This window comes from Papaver somniferum, chromosome 6 (genome assembly GCF_003573695.1).
Source record: "Papaver somniferum cultivar HN1 chromosome 6, ASM357369v1, whole genome shotgun sequence".
Classification (NCBI taxonomy): Eukaryota; Viridiplantae; Streptophyta; class Magnoliopsida; order Ranunculales; family Papaveraceae; genus Papaver; species Papaver somniferum.
Window position 1 is genome coordinate 81,550,404 of NC_039363.1, and position 20,922 is coordinate 81,571,325.

General features: G+C 36.8%; 2 protein-coding genes and 1 pseudogene across 2 annotated transcripts; 1 reads left to right on the top strand and 2 right to left on the bottom strand.

Annotated features, from left to right (window-relative positions):
- The first annotated feature begins 6,571 nt into the window (after nucleotides 1-6,571).
- LOC113288157 (microtubule-associated protein 70-5-like) lies at nucleotides 6,572-11,519 on the top strand. The gene is made up of 12 exons (XM_026537117.1): nucleotides 6,572-6,688; nucleotides 6,803-6,917; nucleotides 7,092-7,177; nucleotides 7,288-7,353; nucleotides 7,455-7,625; nucleotides 7,718-7,888; nucleotides 7,990-8,145; nucleotides 8,266-8,412; nucleotides 8,550-8,621; nucleotides 8,711-9,319; nucleotides 9,411-9,556; nucleotides 11,255-11,519. Exons 2-12 carry the CDS (start codon nucleotides 6,821-6,823, stop codon nucleotides 11,274-11,276), a joined length of 1,743 nt encoding a protein of 580 aa, XP_026392902.1. The 5' UTR covers nucleotides 6,572-6,688; nucleotides 6,803-6,820; the 3' UTR covers nucleotides 11,277-11,519.
- LOC113288158 lies at nucleotides 9,577-10,888 on the bottom strand (annotated as a pseudogene).
- Nucleotides 11,520-12,759: 1,240 nt separating the features above from the next.
- Nucleotides 12,760-17,844, bottom strand: LOC113288156 (phytochrome C-like). The gene is made up of 4 exons (XM_026537116.1): nucleotides 14,907-17,844; nucleotides 13,995-14,811; nucleotides 13,575-13,871; nucleotides 12,760-13,455 (listed from the first exon to the last, which is right to left on the bottom strand). Exons 1-4 carry the CDS (start codon nucleotides 16,951-16,953, stop codon nucleotides 13,242-13,244), a joined length of 3,375 nt encoding a protein of 1,124 aa, XP_026392901.1. The 5' UTR covers nucleotides 16,954-17,844; the 3' UTR covers nucleotides 12,760-13,241.
- Nucleotides 17,845-20,922: the final 3,078 nt, after the last annotated feature.

A 20,922-nucleotide genomic window follows, 5' to 3' on the forward strand; every position in this document is an offset into this window, starting at 1 on the left:
TCCTTAATAGCAGAATCGGTCTTCTGCTGATTTTGTTGAAACAATGATGTGATTCCTTGCATCAAAACATTCAACTTCTCATCAATATTACGACTTGGATTCTGTGGTTGAGACTGTGGTTGCGGTTGTTGATAACTACTTTGTCTCGTATACAAGTTAAGAACCGCAACTTGCTTACTAGCATAGCTGAAATTTGGGATATTTTTTTAACCTACATTAAGTAGAAGAATATGGATCATACCACGAATAATAAACGTACATCGTCAATAATAACCAAACAACATTATGCAAAATTTCTAAAAAAACAATAACAATAAATTCGTCTCACTTTAGATTTAGACGAAAAGGGGAGAATATAGTGCGAATGAAAGAACGAAAAAGTGAAGAAGGAAAGGTGCAAAATCCTCGTTTTTCCTAAGACTTTATACGTAAAACACAAAAATTAAGTTTCTGAATGGTCAAGATCAGCACAGTGACCGTAACGTAAAAACTCAGCTTCCGTATTATACAGTTCTGACAAAACTGAGTTTCCATCCCAATAGGCTATGCGAAATGGGAGGGTTGTAGTGGTTACTTTGTTTGTTGTCTCTTGGCTTAACTATATACAATAAAAACTCCATATATTAATAGCCTTGGGACTTCACCAAATTATTAATATAGGAAGGTATACAATTTTTTTTTTTTTTTTTGCTTTTTTTTTTTTGCTAATTCAAAGTATGTAAATGATATTGGATAATGTGTATACATATTTGTAGTCTCAATACACAAATACATATATCTATGTATAAACTTATAAGACCTTTAAGAATTTTTCGATACTTTTCTAGCCAATTCAATGTATGTAAAAGATATTTTGAAACGAATTGAAGAGCATGTTTTCGGAACATCAAAGATAAACGTTCTTAATGGGATTGTAAATGAAGTTGTTTTAACCGAAGAATAAATCATCGATGGAATTAGATAATAAGTGGAGGGAGATAATCCTGATAATGATAGTACGAAGATACTAAAAGCTTCAGCCAAATTTTTTTTAAATATTCTCAAAAAGTTGGAAATGTTTTGGCTTCAACAAGAAGGTGTCAATAGTAATGAGATCTTACACATCCTCAGATTAAAAGATGCGATGACAATTCAACAAGTTACATCCTTGTCTAAATCAACTATAGATAAGTATTTTATTTTACCTTATATTTTGATGTAACAAGATCTATAAGTTTCCAATATAATGTCAATTATATTAATATATGGAGGTAAATTCCTTATACCAGGACTAAGAAAATCTATTAATATTAAAATGTGGAGGTTATTACTATTTATAACTGGCCCAGGTTGAGACTACGATTTTTTATTAATATATATAGTTTATTAATATATGGATTTTTTACGGTATATTGAAACTATAGCCAAACAAAATGGTTAACCACTAGCTTGGGCTTATTATTCCTGGTCCGAGAATTTTAACAGGAATGATTTTCTAGGGACCATGGTCTTATTAGGCCAACCTCCCTATACTTATAAGGGGTGTCCTAAAATTAGGTAAATACACATTTATCATTTACTTTAATTTAAATTAAAAACTAACCTAATAACTATATAAATCTAATCATATACATCTAATATAAATGAATCTGTTATCAAAATCAAAAACAAAAATAGGATGGGAATCAGAATTTTTTAGTTTTGAAAAAAAAATATTCTCTTCTTCTTCTCTCTTTCCTTGACGTTCCTTGTTCGATTGAAAATTATTCTTTTCTTATGTTCTTCTCTTCTTCCACATTACTTTTAATTTAGATATCATCAAAATAGGGTTCATATGGAAGTTACAGTGTCTTGTTCGGTTAGGACGCGTTTCACAAAAATCCTAGTTTCTTAACCGAACTTCCTGAAAGGAAGAACACGAAGAACAGTGCGGTTCAATATGATTTAAAGTTATGTTACCGAACTGCGAGTTCGGTTGGTTCACAAAAATTTCTAAAACTAGTTAGTAATCGAACTCTACCCATAATACAAGGAAAAAAAAACAATGTAACCGAACTGTGTTATTTTTCCCACTATGTTGAGTTATGATTTAACCGAACTTTTCCTACTCTGTTCGGTTGGTTCGCAAAAAATTCTGAAAATATCTAGTAACCGAACTCTACCCATATTACAAAAAGGAAAAAAAATCCAATGTAACCGAACTGTGCTATTTTTCCTACTATGTAGATTTTTAATTTAACCGAACTTGTCTCACTATGTTCGGTTTGTTCGCAAAAAATCTTGACAAACCGAACTCTTCACTAATTGCATACATGTGGAGCTCGGTTAGATATGATGTTGCATTAAAGTTTGAGAACCAACCGAACATGATTCTGTAAATCCATAAACAAAGTTCGGTAACATGTCTGTTAACCGAACGACTAAAAACCTCCATTAAAGTGCGAGTTCGGTAACCTGCGTGTTTGGAAAAAGTAACCGAACTACACTTTCAGATGAGTTCGGTAACCTGTTCTTCACATAAGGTAACCGAACAAGCCCAAATCTACTCTAAAAATTTACATTTTTTTTGAAAATTTGGAGCAATTCAACCAACATTATCTAAGTTTGAAGCATACCTGGGTACCCAAATACTCTTCCTCCGGTTGTGGTTGGTAAAATCCATCGTTTTTCATGTTTTTCTTCTTCATCTTTTTTAACTTTAATCTCTCAATAATTCTACTTCTTTTTAAAAAAAACCATCTGATTTTTTAATGTCACTAATTATCTTTAACTTAATCATTGCACTAATCATTACACTAACTATTATTAACACTAACTAATCATTATCCAAAATTAATCAGGAGGGTAATTTAGGTATTAATATAAATATCTAGATAAAGGATGACCTAGATTTACTTCTAATGTCTTACCCAAAATAAAATCATGGTCCCCCAAAAAAATCATGGTCCGCAAAAAATCGTTCTTTAACAGGGACTGAAATATCTTCTTCGATAACTCTGCAAGTTCAGGACTTGGTAACAATAAATTTTCTGTGGGTTGGTTTTGGAAACTAGACGCGGTCATTTTCCAATCCACGTCTATGTACGGACCAATAATGCGATCTACTTATCTTCTCAAGAACTAGGGTTGTTCATGGTCGGTTTTGGTTCGGTTTCTAGCCAAACCAAAACCGAAACCAATACTATCGGTTTCTAAAAATCTAAACCAAACCAATCCATTAACCATTGGTTCGATTTCCAAATGGTTCCAGACGGTTTCGGCTTGTCCCAGTGGTTTTTGGTTAACCAATAATTATGTCAAACCAAAAAAAGAATTACACAAATTTACAGACAAAAAAAATCGTAACTGCCAATAGTATTGGTTTGCACAAATTTACAGACAAAATAAAATAAAAAAAGTATCAAGAATAGTTAAAGCTTACTCTAAATATAGAGATCAAAAGAAGATATATAATATATCTTAATTTAGTTATTGACAAACAAAAAAGAAGGAAGACGGGAAGAAGAAAGTCGAGTAGCAGCAGCGGCTGGGGAAAAGAGAAAGAGTGAGAGTATCATAATGAAATATTAGATTTAGAGTTTCTATTTATCCTCTAAATCAATCGGTAGAATCTAATACTTGTAAATCAACGGTAGAAACTAAGTTTAAAAATTAATCGGTTTCCGTTCCAGCCGGTTTCGGTTCCAGCCGGTTTCGGTTTGTCCCAGTGGTTTTTGGTTAACCAATAATTATGTCAAACCAAAAAAAAAATTACACAAATTTACAGACAAAAAAAATCGTAACTGCCAATAGTATTGGTTTGTACAAATTTACAGACAAAATAAAATAAAAAAGGTATCAAGAATAGTTAAAGCTTACTCTAAATCTAGAGATCAAAAGAAGATATATAATATATCTTAATTTAGTTATTGACAAACAAAAAAGAAGGAAGGCGAGAAGAAGAAAGTCGAGTAGCAGCAGTGGCCGGGGAAAAGAGAAAGAGTGAGAGTATCATAATGAAATATTAGATTTAGAGTTTCTATTTATTCTCTAAATCAATCGGTAGAATCTAATACTTGTAAATCAACGGTAGAAACTAAGTTTAAAAATTAATCGGTTTCCCAATGGTTTTTGATTCGATTTTAGAGGTCAAACCAAACCAAAACCAACACTATCGGTTTTCCACTTTCTACACCATAACCAATCCATTAGTAAATGGTTCGGTTTGGTTTCTTCCTAATTGGTCTGGTTCGGTCCGACTCAAGCGGAAAACCGAAACCATGTTCAGCCCTACCCAGAACTGATACATTTTGTTAAGGGAAGGATTTAGCACTTAAATATCAACGGACATAATTTAGGTTTAGTGAATGTTAATCTCAACTTACCTAACACCAAACCAATACGAACCATTCAATCGTTTTGTTAATTAAGATAAAAACGAAAACAAAGCCATAATCTCATCTTGCTATACATCTCTAACATCACTTTCACACAAAACTACTACTAACAATTATTGTTATCTAGTGCGGAACGCATTATTAGTGGTAGATAAACTAAACATCAAACACTTTAGTTACATTCCCCTTAATCAAAAATTAAAAAGAATAATTAAGCATTTGTTTTCGTGATGGTTTTAAGTTTTCTTGGTTAGCTTAGCTGCTGATGTGTTATCTTGTCATGGCTTCTCCACAATCTCCATACTATGAATGAAGGAAGGGTGTTGGTGAGATTGTGGAATCTTTCCTTTATCGCCTTTACTCAAAAATAAATTCACTTAGTTGCAAGCTTAGGGATGCCAACTGGTGTCCTATCGTGTACAAAATAACATGTATATATTAATGCTTGGCATCCATACAACTATGTTTCTTTGTTTTCAATGAATGGATGTAGAATACTTGCACGGCCAGGAAGATTGGGATGTAGACACGTTGGTTGTCGTTTTATGTTTTGTTATTCCTTGAAGCTCATTTCGAGCTTCCTCCCCTACAAATCCCTCTTTTTCTTTGTTTTAATCTCTTATCTTGACAAAATGGGGTTTAAGGATGGTTTAAAGTTTAAGCAACGGAAATTATGATTTAATGAACTTAGAATTTCTATCTAGTCACACTTATGATCTTGACAAATTCAAAAGTAGCAAACGTGTCTTCTCGATATTTATCTTTTAGCTTTTACAAATTAACTTGATGATAATAAATTTGGTTAAAACTGTATCGTCACGGATGATCTATTAGTTAGCATAATTGATCATTATGGTTCCCTCCACTTTCCCCCATGCAATGAAATCATCTTTACATTTTGACTTCACAGATAGTCCGGTAAAAACTTAAAATTAATTGGATTTTTTATTCTTCGCGATTGCAAATTGGAGGAAAGGAAAAGGAGGGGATTTAGATCATTCTTTTCCTCATGTCCAACACTATCAGTGTCACTTGCACCATCTAGAGCCGAGTGTCTGCTCCCACCGTTAAAGACGACTAAAACAAAGTTTATTTACCTCTTGTTGCTCAAAAGTTTCACCAGTTTTCTTCAAAGTATATTCTGCTTGGCTCCCTTCTCCAGGAACACCAACATCATCATTATTTTGCTCTACTTCTGGATTTGAGGCAACAATTATAGTGTTTAAATTATTACCTTGATGAGTGACACTATCATTGCAAACTTGCTACTTAGATAAACTTTTTCATCATGTGTTGCTTTGGATCCTTAAATAATTGTTAAGTTTCCTTTTGCCCATATTTTTCAAATTTTGGAAAGGCCATAGAAGTTTCATGTTAATATTTGGATGATTTCTAAATGGTGTCTACTTTTATTACTCCAACACATAAAACTCGCACGATGTTCAAAAATAATAGGTACTCCTTCCGTCCTATAAAAATTGGACTTTTTTTTCTTTTTCTTTGTTTCTTTTAAATTTTATATATTTTTAGGCAATAGTTTCTGTCGGACATAAATAATATAATCTAAAACTCAAATTTCTGTACCTATGGACAACAGTTTTAAAGTTCAAAAGGTCGGTTCAACACGGCTTAAGGAGAAGGTGGGAGCTGTTTGCGAGTTTGACTCGATACAAAAAGCTACGAACGTCATTTCTCCCAGGGGAAGCATGCATTAAAATTGGACAGACTAACCAATTTAGTGGTTACGACGAGGTGGGATATTGAGCTCAGATCCCCACCATAATCGTTTGTCATGTGACATTGCGACTCATGTCATGGTCCCGGTGGTTCTCATGTAAAGCAGTTCTGTTGGTTGGGATCCTAAGGTTGTTAGTGTTTTTATAATGGGCGGAAAGCAGTAGTGTGGCGTTGATAAGGGTTCGTTGAGTGGTATGCGTCTTGCAGGTGCATGGTGTTTGGGACCTTCGGTTGGTCATATTTTGTTTTTTTTGGTTATGTTTGTAAAGAGGGTTGAGTGCATATCCAATTTAACTGACCAAAAGAGACTTGTGGGGACTATGCAAAATGCCCCTTAACCAAAATGTGTAAATGATAAAATCAACCGTCTGGTCCTTGCCACCGGGTGCAGTAAAATTTCGCTTACCGCTCGGATCCCTTGTCACCCTTCTCAACATATTTAGATGTGAAGAGATCCTGTTTCAAGATATTAGTAACTGTTCCTATCAAATACTGTATGATCAGCGAAACCGGCTTTTGCCGGCTTTGTTGCTTAACAGCAAGGGAAGGATCTTCTATTAGTTTCCAGTCTTTGCGGTCAATTCCTTAATAAAGATGTACATTCTTTATCTTTCTCTCTCTAGTCTACTTCATGAAAACCCCATCATTTTACTAATTTGGTTTTCCCTCCTATATTTAATCCTTCTTCTTCTTTTGGGAGTTTTCTGCAGTTCTGCAAGCACAGAAAAATGGTGGGTTTTGATGAATCAAACAGAGAAGAGCCTTTTCTTGTTTCTTCAGACCCCGTCCTTATTGAACTCAATCGATTAGACAACCAGCTCAAAGGTTCTGTTTCTCTTTATTTTTGTCTACTTTTCATTTCTTTATTTAACTTTTGTGCATTTTATGGGTTTTGTGGTTGTAATGGGTATCTTAAGAAATGAATAACCTTCAAACTTAAATTTTATTATCTTTTATCTGAATCGATTCCATACGTTGTATACGATTCTGCTTTGCCAGAAAAAGATCGCGAACTTGGAGTTGCCCATGCTGAAATCAAAGCTTTGAAATTGACTGAAGTTCTGAGAGACAAGGCAGTGGAGGAGGTAAGTTGAAGTAGCTACGAGTTATAAACGCCAACCGCAAATTTATCGCATCATATTCGGTTGGTTGCACCGATTTAAGAAACTAATATGTGTGTGTATTTTTTGGTCAGCTGAGCAATGAACTGAAAAGGCTCGATGAGAAGCTTAGTGGATACGAAAACCTTCTCGAACAAAAGGTTCCTAAATTTTTATTGCTTGTCAAATCTAGTACAACTGTTACTGGCTTAAGCTGGGTAATAAATTGCTAATGTTAAGCACAATATTCAATTGATTGCAGAATCTTGAAATCAATAAATTGACAATTGAAAAGAAAGAAGCATTGGCTGCACAATTTGCCGCAGAAGGAAGTCTTAGAAGGGTTCATGCAAATCAAAAAGATGAGAATTCGGTCCCAATTGGGGCTGTCATTGCACCCCTCGAAGCTGACATTAAAATGTATAAGCACGAGGTACGGAATTGTCTATAGGTTCTTAAAGCTCTTTACAATACTTAGTTGCTCAGTTAGTATGAAACCTTTCTTATCATTTTGTTTTCTTTCAGATTATTAAACTTCGTGAAGATAAGAAGGCTTTGGAACGTCTTACTAAGTCGAAAGAGTTGGCTCTTCTTGAAGCAGAAAAGATACTTGAAAGTGCTTTGGAACGTGCTTTAATAGTAGAGGAGGTTCAAAACCAAAATATGGAATTGAAGAGACGGACTGAGATATGCCAGGTAGGCTACACCTGCCTGACCTTCTTTGTTTCTGGTGAATGTTTTTTCTTTCAGTGTAAATGTCTGACAAAATTTGAATATGCCCATAAATGGTTATGCAGGAAGAAAATAAACTCCTTGATAAGTCTTACCGGCAAAAGGTTATTGAGGTTGAGAAGCTTAGCCAAACTATTGTAGAACTTGACGAGTCGATTCTAGCTGGTGGTGCGGCTGCTAATGCTATACGTGACTATCAGCGTCAAATTTCTGAATTAAATGTAAATTTCTTATTTTTAACACTTCTTCTGCTGATTAGTTTTTCTCTCAGAAAGTCTTTGTTATTTTAAGGGTGTTGGGTGAGCGTCAAAATACTTGATTTGTCATCTATAATTTTCCAGGATGAAAAAAAGATTCTTGAGAGAGAGCTAGCTAGAGCAAAAGTCACGGAAAATCGTGTTGCGGCTGTGGTTGCTAATGAGTGGAAGGATGAGAGCGATAAAGTTATGCCTGTTAAGCAGTGGCTAGAAGATCGAAGGTTCTTGCAGGTATCTGTTTCCTTTGAACATGAATCTATTTTCTCCAATTAATGTGTTATGGATACTTCTTAAAGTTCAGCTCTAGTACACTCTTTAAAAGAATCCTGCTTTGTGTGGTACATGAATTATCTCTCCTGTATTTTTAGGCAGAGATACAACGGTTACGAGATAAGCTAGCTGTGTCAGAAAGAACAGCTAAAGCTGAAATACAGCTCAAGGTGCGTTCTGGTCGCCCTATCATGTAATCTTGTTTGATTGTAGGAAACCGCTGTCTATTTGTTCATGTAAAATTTTGTCCATCTCTCAGGATAAACTAAGGATGAGGCTAAAGACACTGGAAGACGGACTAAAGAACGCGTCGAGTAACTCTAATCCATCCAATCCTTCTTGTGGTTCCGGAGAGGCTGAAAAGTCTAACCATGTCTTAGGATTCCTCAATAACGCAGGAGTAAGAAAGAGATCAACATCACAGCCCAGGGGTTCAGTTAATGTGAATTTAAGCTCACAAGTACAGCAGGAAATTGTGGGAGCAGAAGCAGCGCAGTCTGATCGAAAACTGAAACGAGCAGATAGCTTGAAAATGAAAAATGGTTCCGTAGTAAATATGCGCAGAAAGAGCTTATGGGCATCCAGAAGCAAGGTCGTTGACAGTTCCGAAAAGGAAAATGCAGAAGTGAAGCCAAACTCCGATCCAACTGTTGATACATACATCGATGTTGAGGCATCCGTTCCAGCAGAAAGAGAAATCAAAGGGTGCAACGAAGTCGAAACACAAAATAATAAAAGCATAGATGCTGGTGGTGAAGATGTTGTCTCAGGATTTCTGTATGACAGGCTACAGAAAGAGGTCGTTAATTTAAGAAAGCGTTGTGAGCACAAAGATGGCACTTTGAATGCCAAAGATGAAGAAATCAAGGTAAAGAGTAAAGACTAATGGAATGAGTCAGATTATATTTACAGCTAGTTGTGCATACATGTTCTCAGTGTTTTCTTTGATTTACTTGTAGGCACTTATGAGAAAGATTGATTCACTGACAAAAGCCATGGAGATCGAATCTAAGAAACTGAAGAGGGAAGCTAGAGAAAAAGAACTACTCTTGGTTAACATGGAAGATAACAAACAAAATATTAAACACGCAAACTTCTCTAAAAGGTAACATTAATTCTGACAAAGTCTAAATCCTGGTTGTTCTTCAATTGAACTTCTGCTAATCCTGTTCAGCAATATAAATGAAACAGAAAAAATAACTACAAATCATTTGTAATACTCCATCCCCAAAACAAATTCTTCCACTAATACAGTGCTAAAGCATGTTGGTCCTTCTCTAAATAATCCAGTAGTACTACACCAAACAACATTAACAATCATAACATAGCTTTAAAAGTACACAGGGTAATCAACTGAAAACAATTAGCTCCAACAAACCAATCATAATTCTCCAATCAAGACATGGCAACCATCAATTGAAAAAAAAATAAGCACAAAAATAAAAAAATAATCAACACTCAAAACTGAACTACCAAACACAAGAAAGAGATATTACCGAATGGAATCAACGACCTGGGTTCAACCCAAGAAGAATATTGTTACCACCAGGAAGGTAAGAAACATTTGGACTCCTAGCCAATGTGGATGCAATCTCCCTTGAAGCTTCAATCCTCCTAAGTTCAATCAATCCCATACCAGCAGCAGCTGTAGCATCAGAAATCAACTTAGCGGAATCATTTTCTCCTTCAGCCCTAATAATAGCAGCTCTCCTTTCTTGCTCAGCTTTCATAACAACAAACTTAGATCTCTCAGCTTCTTGTTGAGCAACTTGTTTTTGTTCAACAGCTTTAGAAAATTCAGCACCATATGATAAATGTGTAATAGCAACATCATCAAGAACAATATTAAAATCCTTGGCTCTTTTGATCAAACTCTCTCTAACCAAAGCAGATACATGAGGTCTTTCAGTAAGCAACTGATCTGCATTAAATTGAGCAACCACAGCTTTCAATACTTCATTACCAATCGAGGGTAAAACTTTCTCATCATATTCAGTACCAAGGGTTTTGAAAATTGAGGGTAAAGATGGTACTTGAGGACGAGATAACAAACGAAGAGTTAGGTTAACCATCTGTAAATCTTTAGTACCAGAAACTGATGAGAAAGTTATGGGGTTTAGTACGAATATCAAATATGTAAGGTGTTTGTAACCATGGAATCAAGAAATGAGTTCCTTCTCCTACTGTTTCATCAAGAACTCCCCTGAATCGATCAAACAGAACAGCTCTTTGACCACCATCAACTGTGTAAAGAGATGAGTTCACTGCTGTAGCACCGAGACCGAGAGAAAATGCAGCTTTAGCTAAGCCTGTGAGAAAGTTTACTGCCTGTGGATTCGCCATTACTCTCTCCGATTTTTTAGTTTTCTTTCTTCTCTATCGCAAAACCCTAACTGAAAATGAAAAAAGAAAAAGCAACTGGGGTTTTTTGATCTACACTTATTTCTTGTTCTACAGGTCAGAACCGAAAAACCCCAATTGCCCCTTAAGAAAAGGGATGTACTGCACTTCATCTACGGTTCTAATTGGTTCTTATCTTAATTGACGATTTAGATTTATAATATGTGAATTGCTAAACAAGAATACCTGTTTGGCGTATTTGTAATGTATGCGTTTGGGGTCTCCAATTTTGATGGTTTTTGATGATTTATTAGTCAATCATCTTACGACTGTGATTTCTTTATCAGGACACTTGCTCATCTATACGAGTCTGGGTGTTTATCATACCTGAGGCCAAATCTTATAGGCTAGATTGGCTTTTGTACTACAAACCTCACACATCCTTGTTTAAAATCATGTGCAGGACATCAAGAAGTACATCATGAAGCTGAAACGGATCTGAGAAGTCAAAAGTTCAATCTGGAAATCTAAATGTGCTTGTTTGATGGTCGTGCAGTCTACCTTTCTTCTGTAAATATGCGTAAGTTTGAGTAACGTGTATGCGAGTAAATATTTTGTTAGAGAAAGGGGATGTGAATGTGTATAAGAAAACCAAATGGGGGTCAATGTAGGTTCAGTTCTTAGCTACAAACAGGAATTCCAAATATAAAACGCTGCTTGGATTGCTTATACTGAGTTTGTCTTCAGATTTACGCTCTGATTAAAACTCAAACAACTTCAAATTTATATACAAGTTATCAAAACCTGACATAAGTCAGTTACAAGTCCACCAAAACCCAACTCTAGGAGGTAATGGGACTCTTTCATGCCTTGCAAAATCATTACAAGGTAAAGGAAGAAAAAGGAGACATTATGGAAAACATTTAAAATTGCTACTAACTTTGGTCTTGGGGCGCAGGAGAGGTGTCACTAGTGACACATGAAACCGCCACCAACAGCCTTACATAAAATGCTGCCATCAACTGTATGCGACTATACTTGACTATATGCATGATAACGTGAGCTAAATTCATTTCTCTTAAGAGATACGTCACTCTGGTATTGCAACCAAAGCCGGGAACCATTTTTGTTCAGCCTGATTGCTCCTAGTGACCCGGAAAGCAAATACAGATCCAAATTCTTTAATACCATGACTAGAAAGAATCTGTGCCAATTCTTTCTTTGTAAGCACGAACTTGATCTTTCTAGTGTCACCAAGAATAATGCTGCTCTTTTTACCCATTGAAGCTGGTACTATTGGATTTGAGGCAATGAACGCAAGTTCTCCCTCATCCGATAAATTTACTCTGATCTTGTCACCTTCCGAACAAGATGTAAAGAAGAGATTTACTTCATCCTCCATGGGTTTGATCTTCTTTCCCATGGGTTTGAAGTGCTTTACTTCTTCTTTAATGGGCTTTTTGTCGACGTATACGCAGTTACCCATGATAGAAACAGAGAAAAACAGAATAATATGGAGCACCAAAGACAAACACAGTACACAGAAGGAAATATAGCTTCCTATATGACAGATGACGACGATGAATATTTAGGGTTGCGGACTGGTGCATCGAGCATATATACAAACTCAGGTCAGACGTGCAGTTCGACGTGCAAGCCACCTTATACTAAATTGTTGTGCACCCATTCTCATTTTAATATAACATTGATTTACTAATCTAATTTTCAACTCTTTAGCTGTATTTTATTTATCGACTTGTTTACAGAGTTAATACTATATTAACCAAGAGGCGGCATCTTTCTACTAAAAATATATTAATCATTTGCGAAGTCGAGGTTCATTGATCTCTTCTCCATTAAGAAATCATTAACATTACCCAGGAAAGGCAGTATTGTTTCTCACTAAGCAACAGACAAAGTAAAGAAAAAGGTAATGAAGGAATATGCGAAAGAATGCCTAGATGATGGTTGTGAAGTAGCGCTGATAAATTCATTTTCAGAAAGAACTGGTTACCACGTCTTAGGTTTTACTTTTGGGTACAATTGACCACAACAACACTGCCGACCACGGTCTATGAGGAACAGGTACAGAGAAAAGCCTAATGATATTCAAGCAACTTAATGAAGACAAACTGAGGGAACAATAACGAAATGGGATTGCATATGAACAGGTACAAACTATTAGATAGTAACTTCCGTTGCCTTGCATTACCAAGTAGTGAAACATGCCTAACTGGCCTAATGAAACATGCCTAACTGGCCTCACGTTGAGTTAGGCAAGGCCTATCTTCCAATGTTAAGCAAACAACATATATCTTACATCTCTGGCCCCATCTAGCTGTACTTTACCGTGCTTTAAAGCTGTTGTTACACTGTCAATGGCTCGGGATAGTGTATTGAGTATGGTTGGGCATATTTTCTCGGTTAATTGGGTCATAACTTTGAAATATCTACCTGGGTTCAATCTGGCGAGCTAGAGGAAACTCAACAAAAACAATGAATGATGATGTTTGCGGTTCCCTGAGATACTGTACAGTGCCTTTCATTATATTGACTAGCTTTTGGCTTATGTATAATCCAAGACCTTCCCTTGAAACTCCCTGGCTGTGGTGGAACATCTCTTGAATCAATGCCTCGGGAATCCCTGGTGCTGAATGAGCAATCCTGCAGACATTAACATATGCACGTTAGTAAGATGTGTGCTATCTGTCTTCTAAAATCAGAACCAAAAACTAATAGAGCAGGAAAACAACAGATTGTCGTATAATTTCGACAAAGACTACCGGAATTCCAGATGAACAACGTATACTCCATTCCCTATACGTTGCTTTCTTGGAATGACCGTAAAAAAGACTGATGAATCCTTGGATGCCGGAGTGAATCGAATTGTGTTTATTAAGAAGTTCGATAAGATTTGCTGTAGCCTTAAATTGTCCCCGTACAAATACATGGATGATACTTCCACAGGCAAATCCTGGATGAACTGCAACTGTCGCTCCTCACATAGAGGCCTTCCTTGAATCATGACGGCTTCTAACGCTTCTCCTAAACTGAACTCGAGAATGTTCATCTCTAAGTAGCTGTGATGGCCATGTCAGAAAGTTATTCAGTTTCACATTTTTCAACAAATCAATTTAATTATTCTTTAACTATGACGAATAGCAAAGAAATACAAGCAAAAAGCAGTGTAAAGAGATCCATACCACTCTTCCACACTCTCCAAATTAGCGTCACTTAGTATCATCGCTAATTGTTCCTGACAGAGAGTGCTACTCTTAATAAGTTGCTGATGCTCTTTGGACAATTCAGAAGCCTCCATTAAACTTCGGGTAAACATTATCCCATTAAGTGGGTTTTTGATTTCTTGACGAATATACGTCAATTCCTGGAGGCTATTTGCAGAAGCATATTCCGACATGCCCTGCAGCTGTAAAGCATGTTGAAGATCGGGCTGGGTCACATGTAAAAAGCAGAGAACCCCCGTAATCTTACCCTCGGCGTCCATCCTCTTAGTGGCCGAAAGTAATGCATCCACATGCTTACCCTGCCTGTCAAAGAACCCAAACAACACTTTCTCACCATCTTGCCCTGCAATTACACCATTCAATAATATCCTGAGCTTAGTCAATGTATCTTCATCTTTGATTCGACAACCAAATTTGTGAAGACCAAACACCTCCCCGGCAAGTATCTTGTCGATGGCTTCATCTCTCTTTAAACCTGTTAATTTCTGCATGGAATCATTCCACTCGGAGCAACGTCCAGAATCATCTATCATAAATATTGGAGGGATCAGGTCAGATGGATTCTGTACAATAGTCACATAATCGCCTTGCATACGGGTGTATTTGTCCATCACCATTTTCTGCCTTGTTAAATCTTGTCCAACAAAGCACACACCTATGACATTTTCCTGTATATCCCTGCTACAACATGCATTAACCACCAATATTACAGGACCATAATTTGCTTGATCTCCAAATGATTTGAGTCTGATTTCGATGTTTTTCTCTTCTTCGCCTGCCATATGAAATCATACAAATTGAAGATTACAGCATCAATATTTAATGACCACGGGAAGAGAAAAGGATGCAAATAGGAATATAAATATTTACCTCGTAGAGACAAGTTGAGCATGTTTGTAACCACTTCAACAGAATTAGCCTCCACCAGATGAGCTAATGGTTTCCCAATAGCTTGCTGCACATCCAATCCTGTTAATTCCGCTGCTTTGGAGTTCCATCCATTCACATTACCAGAAGAATCAACAGCAAAAATTGGCACTGAAGCTGTTTCGATAAGGCGAACCATTTCATTTGTGACGGTACAAAGTTCTTCCATACCTTGGACCTTTGAATCGACCCCCATTGGTACAGTTACAATTGTTCTGACATCATTCACTGCTCCACTTTGCAGCGACTCTCTTAGTATCAACTGCAGAGAATGAATAGCATCCATCTCGACATCTTCCCATGGTACACTCCGCCACTTAACCACTTCCAGAAAGGCTTTGAATGATGATCTAGGGTGCAATTTCCTACCATCATCATTATCAACAGGGTCATGTTTTGCACCACCCCACTTGATTTCTTTAGCCGTTTGTGAACGGAACCAGAAGAGGAAATCTTCTGAATTTATGTTAATAGCGGCCATTCCACAAACTTCATTCCGAATAGATGATGCACCTGGATATCCAGCTTCCATAAGGCTATCGGTACTCAAACCTGTAGTCCCATCATGGTACTCGATAAGCCATCTAACTATATCTCGTATTTCTGCTTCAGTTGGAGTTGTTCCTAGTAACCAAAATTTGTTCTTGTAAAACAACGCTGCACCGTCACACTTCACAAGGTCCATGACATTAGGCGATTGAGTAACAATCCCCACCGGAGCATCTCTGAGGAGCATATCACAAAGCATAGTTTGTGTCCGCAAAATATGCTTCTCCCGCATCTGAACCCCCAACTCTACTTCTTTATTTAGTTGTATACCAAAGACTTGTACCAAGAATTCACATGCGTACCTTAAGGGAAATGGAATAAATCTAGACCTTGTGTGATGGCAGACTACCAACCCCCACAACTTCCTACCCTTTCCTTTCTCAGTTTCCATCTCATCATCATCATCATTTACCGTGACAGACATCACAAGAGATGCAACAGAACCCATATTTACCATGTACTGTGCATGACATCCATGAGGAGCTCTAAGTGTAGACCCACAGAAACTCAACGGCTGACCTAATTTCTCATCCTGGATGACTTTAACAGGGGCAGCAGAACAATCACAGATCATCCTAACCTTGTTTTTCAAGAATAGGAATCTTGATGCTTGAGGAATATCAGTAGCTGGATAATGCAGACCAAGATAAGGTTCTAAATCTGATTTCTTGCACTCAGACAACACTTCCCCATGTTCATCTTCATGAAATTTATACACCATTACTCTATCGTAACCAGTCAATTCCCTAACTTCCCGAGCCAGTATATCACACAAAAGTGGGATATTTCCACTGGGCAAAGATTGTAACCTAGAGATGGCTTTGGCTGCGAGTTTATAAGATTTTAATGCCCCAGCAGCAGTAATTGGCACATCAGCGGGATTCACTGGCTCTAAATCGATAACAAAGCCCACAGCTATACGATGTATGATAGCATAAAAAGGCTTACCTGAACTTCTACAATGTACTAATACTGGATTCAGAAGAGACACTTCTCCGAAATTGGTTGCTTTCTGCAACGCTGCGGCGCTCGAAGACCTGAAAAGTGTGCGAGCATCAGCTCCAATTCTGAGAGCGTCTTTCTGTTCAATGTTAGGAACAGCATGTGGTGTCAAATCCAACATCTCGGATGCATTCTCGCTGTAGCCAAGAACAGTGAAGCTTTGCTCATCGACCGCAATTAAACAACCAAAGGGCTGTATGAGTTGACTTCTCTGCATCTTTTGGAGGTAAGCAGAGATAGTAGAAGAAGGGACGTTGCTATCACCATTTGAGACATTGAGATCAACTGAAGAAGAGTAATTGAAAGTCTGTTCGGATTTTTCATAATCAGTATGAAGCTTTGCATCGGCACTAGTCTGTGCTGCTTTTCGAGCAATCTGCCTGGATTGTGTAGAACCACTCCTAGAACTAGTTGGCCTAGTAGATTTGGATGTAGACATTTCCCCGTACACTACTAATCAATTCTTCCTCATCTATATTCTACCTAAGGTTCTTGATGCACAGATACTGAAACTAGAATTTAAGACCAACACAAACATGAATACCAATCATAAAGGTGAAATTTACCATTATCTTGTCGAATATTTGAGTATAAATTCAAAAGCACATGACTTTTTTACATCATCATCCCAAGCATAAAGATAGCACCCACACAAGGATCGAGTAGAATAAAGAATAAAAGCAGGAACTAAACCACAAATGAGAAAGTAAAACCCATCATTTTGAAAGCTCGGAAAAGTAAGATAGAGACTTGATTCTTCTTCCTCTTGTATAACTTATCTAGAATGGGTTCTTTCTCATTCTACATAACATACCCCAATTATATGCTTAATTGATTAAAATTCCAACGAAAACACTAAAAACCAAACATACCTTGAATGATAAATGAGAATTCCTTAAAACCCACACAAGATTGAATCCCTCAGAAGTAATGTTGATGATTTATAGTGGAGGAATTGAGTACTTAAATCCAATCTGGGTAACAGACTGAAATTAATGATGGGTTGGATTGACAAAAGTTGCAATCAAAGTTGCAGGAGATGGGGTGTTAGTGTTTTAGCAACATGTGAACTATGAAATGAAACCCACTACTATAAACATTTTCTTTTTTCTTAATTTAGAAACTGTGGTTGCTATTGGACTTGCTTTTCTTTTAAAGTTGTCTTTTTTGTTCTACTTTTATATACAACTAACACAACTACGGGTTTGTAAGCAATTAAACATTTTAGATTCTGTATCTATGATTACCGAATTGGTCTTTTCTAGATCAATATGTACGGATAAATCTATCTGACTATTTCTAATCTTGTATATTACTAGGTGACGTGAGGAGAAAAAACCGACATAAATCCAATTCAAGGTTGGAGTTTGTTCAGTAAATCAACTAACTTAACTAAAACTAAACTTTGATTAAGCTGCGAAGTTAACTTTAATTCAGGGTTGGAGTTTGTAATATACTAAGTTTCTTCTTTGTTAAAAAAAACTCAGGCACGTGGATGTACAGACGTGTCCAAATCGCAGAGTCTATGCTAGCACAACTAGACATGTAGCATGAGACACCCATGTTGTACGTATACGAGATTATAAGGTACTATTATCAGACCACCGCACCACACCACACCACATCACATGCCAATGGGGGGTTTTGCCCACTTATTAGGCCACAAAGTCAGTCCACGTACACAAGATAACAGACCTTAGAGATAACAGTAGGCGGCCAGTGGCCTAGTACTGTTAAAAAAAAAATTGAACAGAAGAACACAAATATATATTCCATATGAAGACGGTTTACATCATATGTCAAGTGAGGAGATAACAACTGAGGTGGATGTAACCACCATTGCTCACTAAGGTGTAATCTGCAAACTGTTTTAGTTATAGCATGGGCAGATATGGGCAAATTTATTAGGCATATTCCTATGCATTTGCCAAACATTAATTTTTGGCATATATGCACCCATTATGGGTATGCCAAATTCATATGCCTATATGTCAGGAATAACATATAGGCATACACGACAGAGTTTCCAGCGAGCGATGGAGTGTCCATCGCATCGAAGGTCAAGCCATCGCTCGATGGTCTTTAAATCGCTAGCGTTAGTCAAGCTGTCGCTCGTCTCTCTGATCATCGCTTATCAGATCTTCATCCAACGGCTATTATTTTCCCCCCTATAAATACATAATTTCAATCTCATTTCAACTCACACCAGAATTTCTCAATCTTCTTCTTCAAATCTAAAACAATCACACCTTCTCTACAATTCTTTTCATTTCTTGTAATATGGATTCACAATCTCAAAGTCAAGGCAAAGGTAAAAAAAAAACCGAGTCCGTGGTGCAAAATACACCCTGATAGAGGATGAATGCATTTGTCGTAATTATGTTTATTTTACCCAAGATTGTATCGATGGTGCACAACAACATGGTAACACCATGTGGGATAACATATTTTTGAAATATGAAGAACAAACCATGAATATCAATTCTCGTCATGCAAAAGGATTGGCAGAACACTTCATTGTAATCAATAGGGAAGTAGCCGCTTATGTGGCATTGATAATGCAAGCCAAGAGAGCAGGCAGGGAGAGTGGTCAGAACGATGTTGATTTTGAAACAAATGTTCGTTTAGATTGGCAGCGAAAACATGGTAAACAGATCGCTTTAGAAAGTTGTTATCATACTTTGAAGGTGTTGAACAAATATAATCCAGATTTCTTAATAACTAATCAACAAGTACCTGAAAGGTCACCATATAATTCTTCTCCCTCAACACCAAATTCAAATTCTTCACCGGATACTGCAAGAAACCCAAAAGGTAACTCATTTTTTAATAATTATGATGATGGTAAGAGAAAATTGTCAGGGAGGAACAATACAAAACTAGCTAGAAAATTAGCTCAAGAAGGAGGGAGTTCCGGTGGATTTAACATGGCGGAGTTTATGGAACATCAAAAGACCGTCGAGAAGCAAAGAGCAGTTGATAGGAATTTTCAAAACACGAGAGTAAAAAAAGTCGTCTTTCTCAAGAAAAATTTGGGTTCGACTATGATAAGCATAACATTCTTCAAGTTAACACTTCAATTATGAACGCTCAGTAAAAACATGTGTGGCAAATTGAATTTGACAGAATTCAAGCACAGATTGAACAACAAGCTGGATTTACTAACAACAATGGTGATGATGATGATGAGTTTGATGTAGTGGTTCCTCTAAATGATTGATGTATTAAATTAAGTTTTAATTTAAAGTATTGCATTTTAATTTGATATGTTGTTGTTGTATTCTACTAAATACTAGTTTGAAATGAAAAGTTGATTAATTTGAAACGTTGTTGCTCATTAACTTTAAATAAGTATATTGCTCATTAACTTAAATTAAAATACATAATTAAAATTAAATTACATAGCTCATTGTCTTCCATGCTCTGCCCAAAGATTCAATCTCAGATCTTCTCTTAAATTGTCATACAAATTTCGATTCTGAATGTAATTAGTCATTTGAGCATAATTCCTTGCAGGGACGCCTCTTTGTGGTTGAATCTCCGGCCTCAAATCTTCATCTTCATAGTTAGTCCACTCCGGATCACGACGGGTTTCCTGAATTACCATGTTGTGAAGAATTATGCAAGTGAGCATAATCTTGTGCATTTCACGAGGACTCAACCCACGGTATGGGCCACAAATGATAGTGAACTTCTTCTTTAAAATTCCAAAAGCGTGTTCCACATTCTTCCTTGCTTCCATTTTGGCATCGTTAAAATGCCGGTATGAACGGTCCAATGCACCGGCAGGAGGCTGGCGGTAGCATTGAACCAAGGTGGACCATGTTGGGTAGATACCATCTGCAAGATAATAGCCATGAGTATATTGGTGGCCGTTGATCATGAAATGGAATTGGGGACTAATTCCATGCTTCAAATCTTCAAACAGAGGCGACTTATGCAAAACATTGATATCATTTGTGAACCCGGAAGACCAAAAAAAGTGTGTCGTATCCCACAATCGCAAGAAGCAGCAGCTTCAAGGATAACAGTTGGTTTTGGATAATGACATTTATATTGACCGGCCCAATAAATAGGGAATCCTTGCCATACCCAATGCATACAATCGAGACTACGTAGCATTCCCGGGAATCCCCTTTCCTCATTCTCCCTCAATATTTCTCTAACATCTTCCTCGGTTGGTTTTCGTAAATATGTTGGACCAAAATGATTAATCATTACTTCACAAAACAATGAAAGGTAAGTGAATGAAGTTGTTTTACCCATACGAAGGTACTCATCCTTCGCATCCGCTGGAGTGCCATAACCTATAATCCTTAAAGCCGAAGTAACTTTTTGTTCATGACTATGACCTTTAATATTGAGTGCATCAAACTGATAATTAAATTGAGGTTCTACTCGACAAAGC

Bases quoted from the DNA above. Each gene is read 5' to 3' on its own strand.
- LOC113288156 (XM_026537116.1), bottom strand. From the start codon at position 16,953: ATGTCTACATCCAAATCTACTAGGCCAACTAGTTCTAGGAGTGGTTCT. The intron at 14,812-14,906 runs GTAAATATTTAT...TTCATATGGCAG, and splicing joins GCTCAACTTGTCTCTACGAG to GCGAAGAAGAGAAAAACATC. The intron at 13,456-13,574 runs GTAGTCTTTGTC...TAATGTCTGCAG, and splicing joins GTTGTTCATCTGGAATTCCG to GATTGCTCATTCAGCACCAG.
- LOC113288157 (XM_026537117.1), top strand. From the start codon at position 6,821: ATGGTGGGTTTTGATGAATCAAACAGAGAAGAGCCTTTTCTTGTTTCT. The intron at 7,626-7,717 runs GTACGGAATTGT...GTTTTCTTTCAG, and splicing joins TTAAAATGTATAAGCACGAG to ATTATTAAACTTCGTGAAGA. The intron at 8,146-8,265 runs GTAAATTTCTTA...ATAATTTTCCAG, and splicing joins GTCAAATTTCTGAATTAAAT to GATGAAAAAAAGATTCTTGA.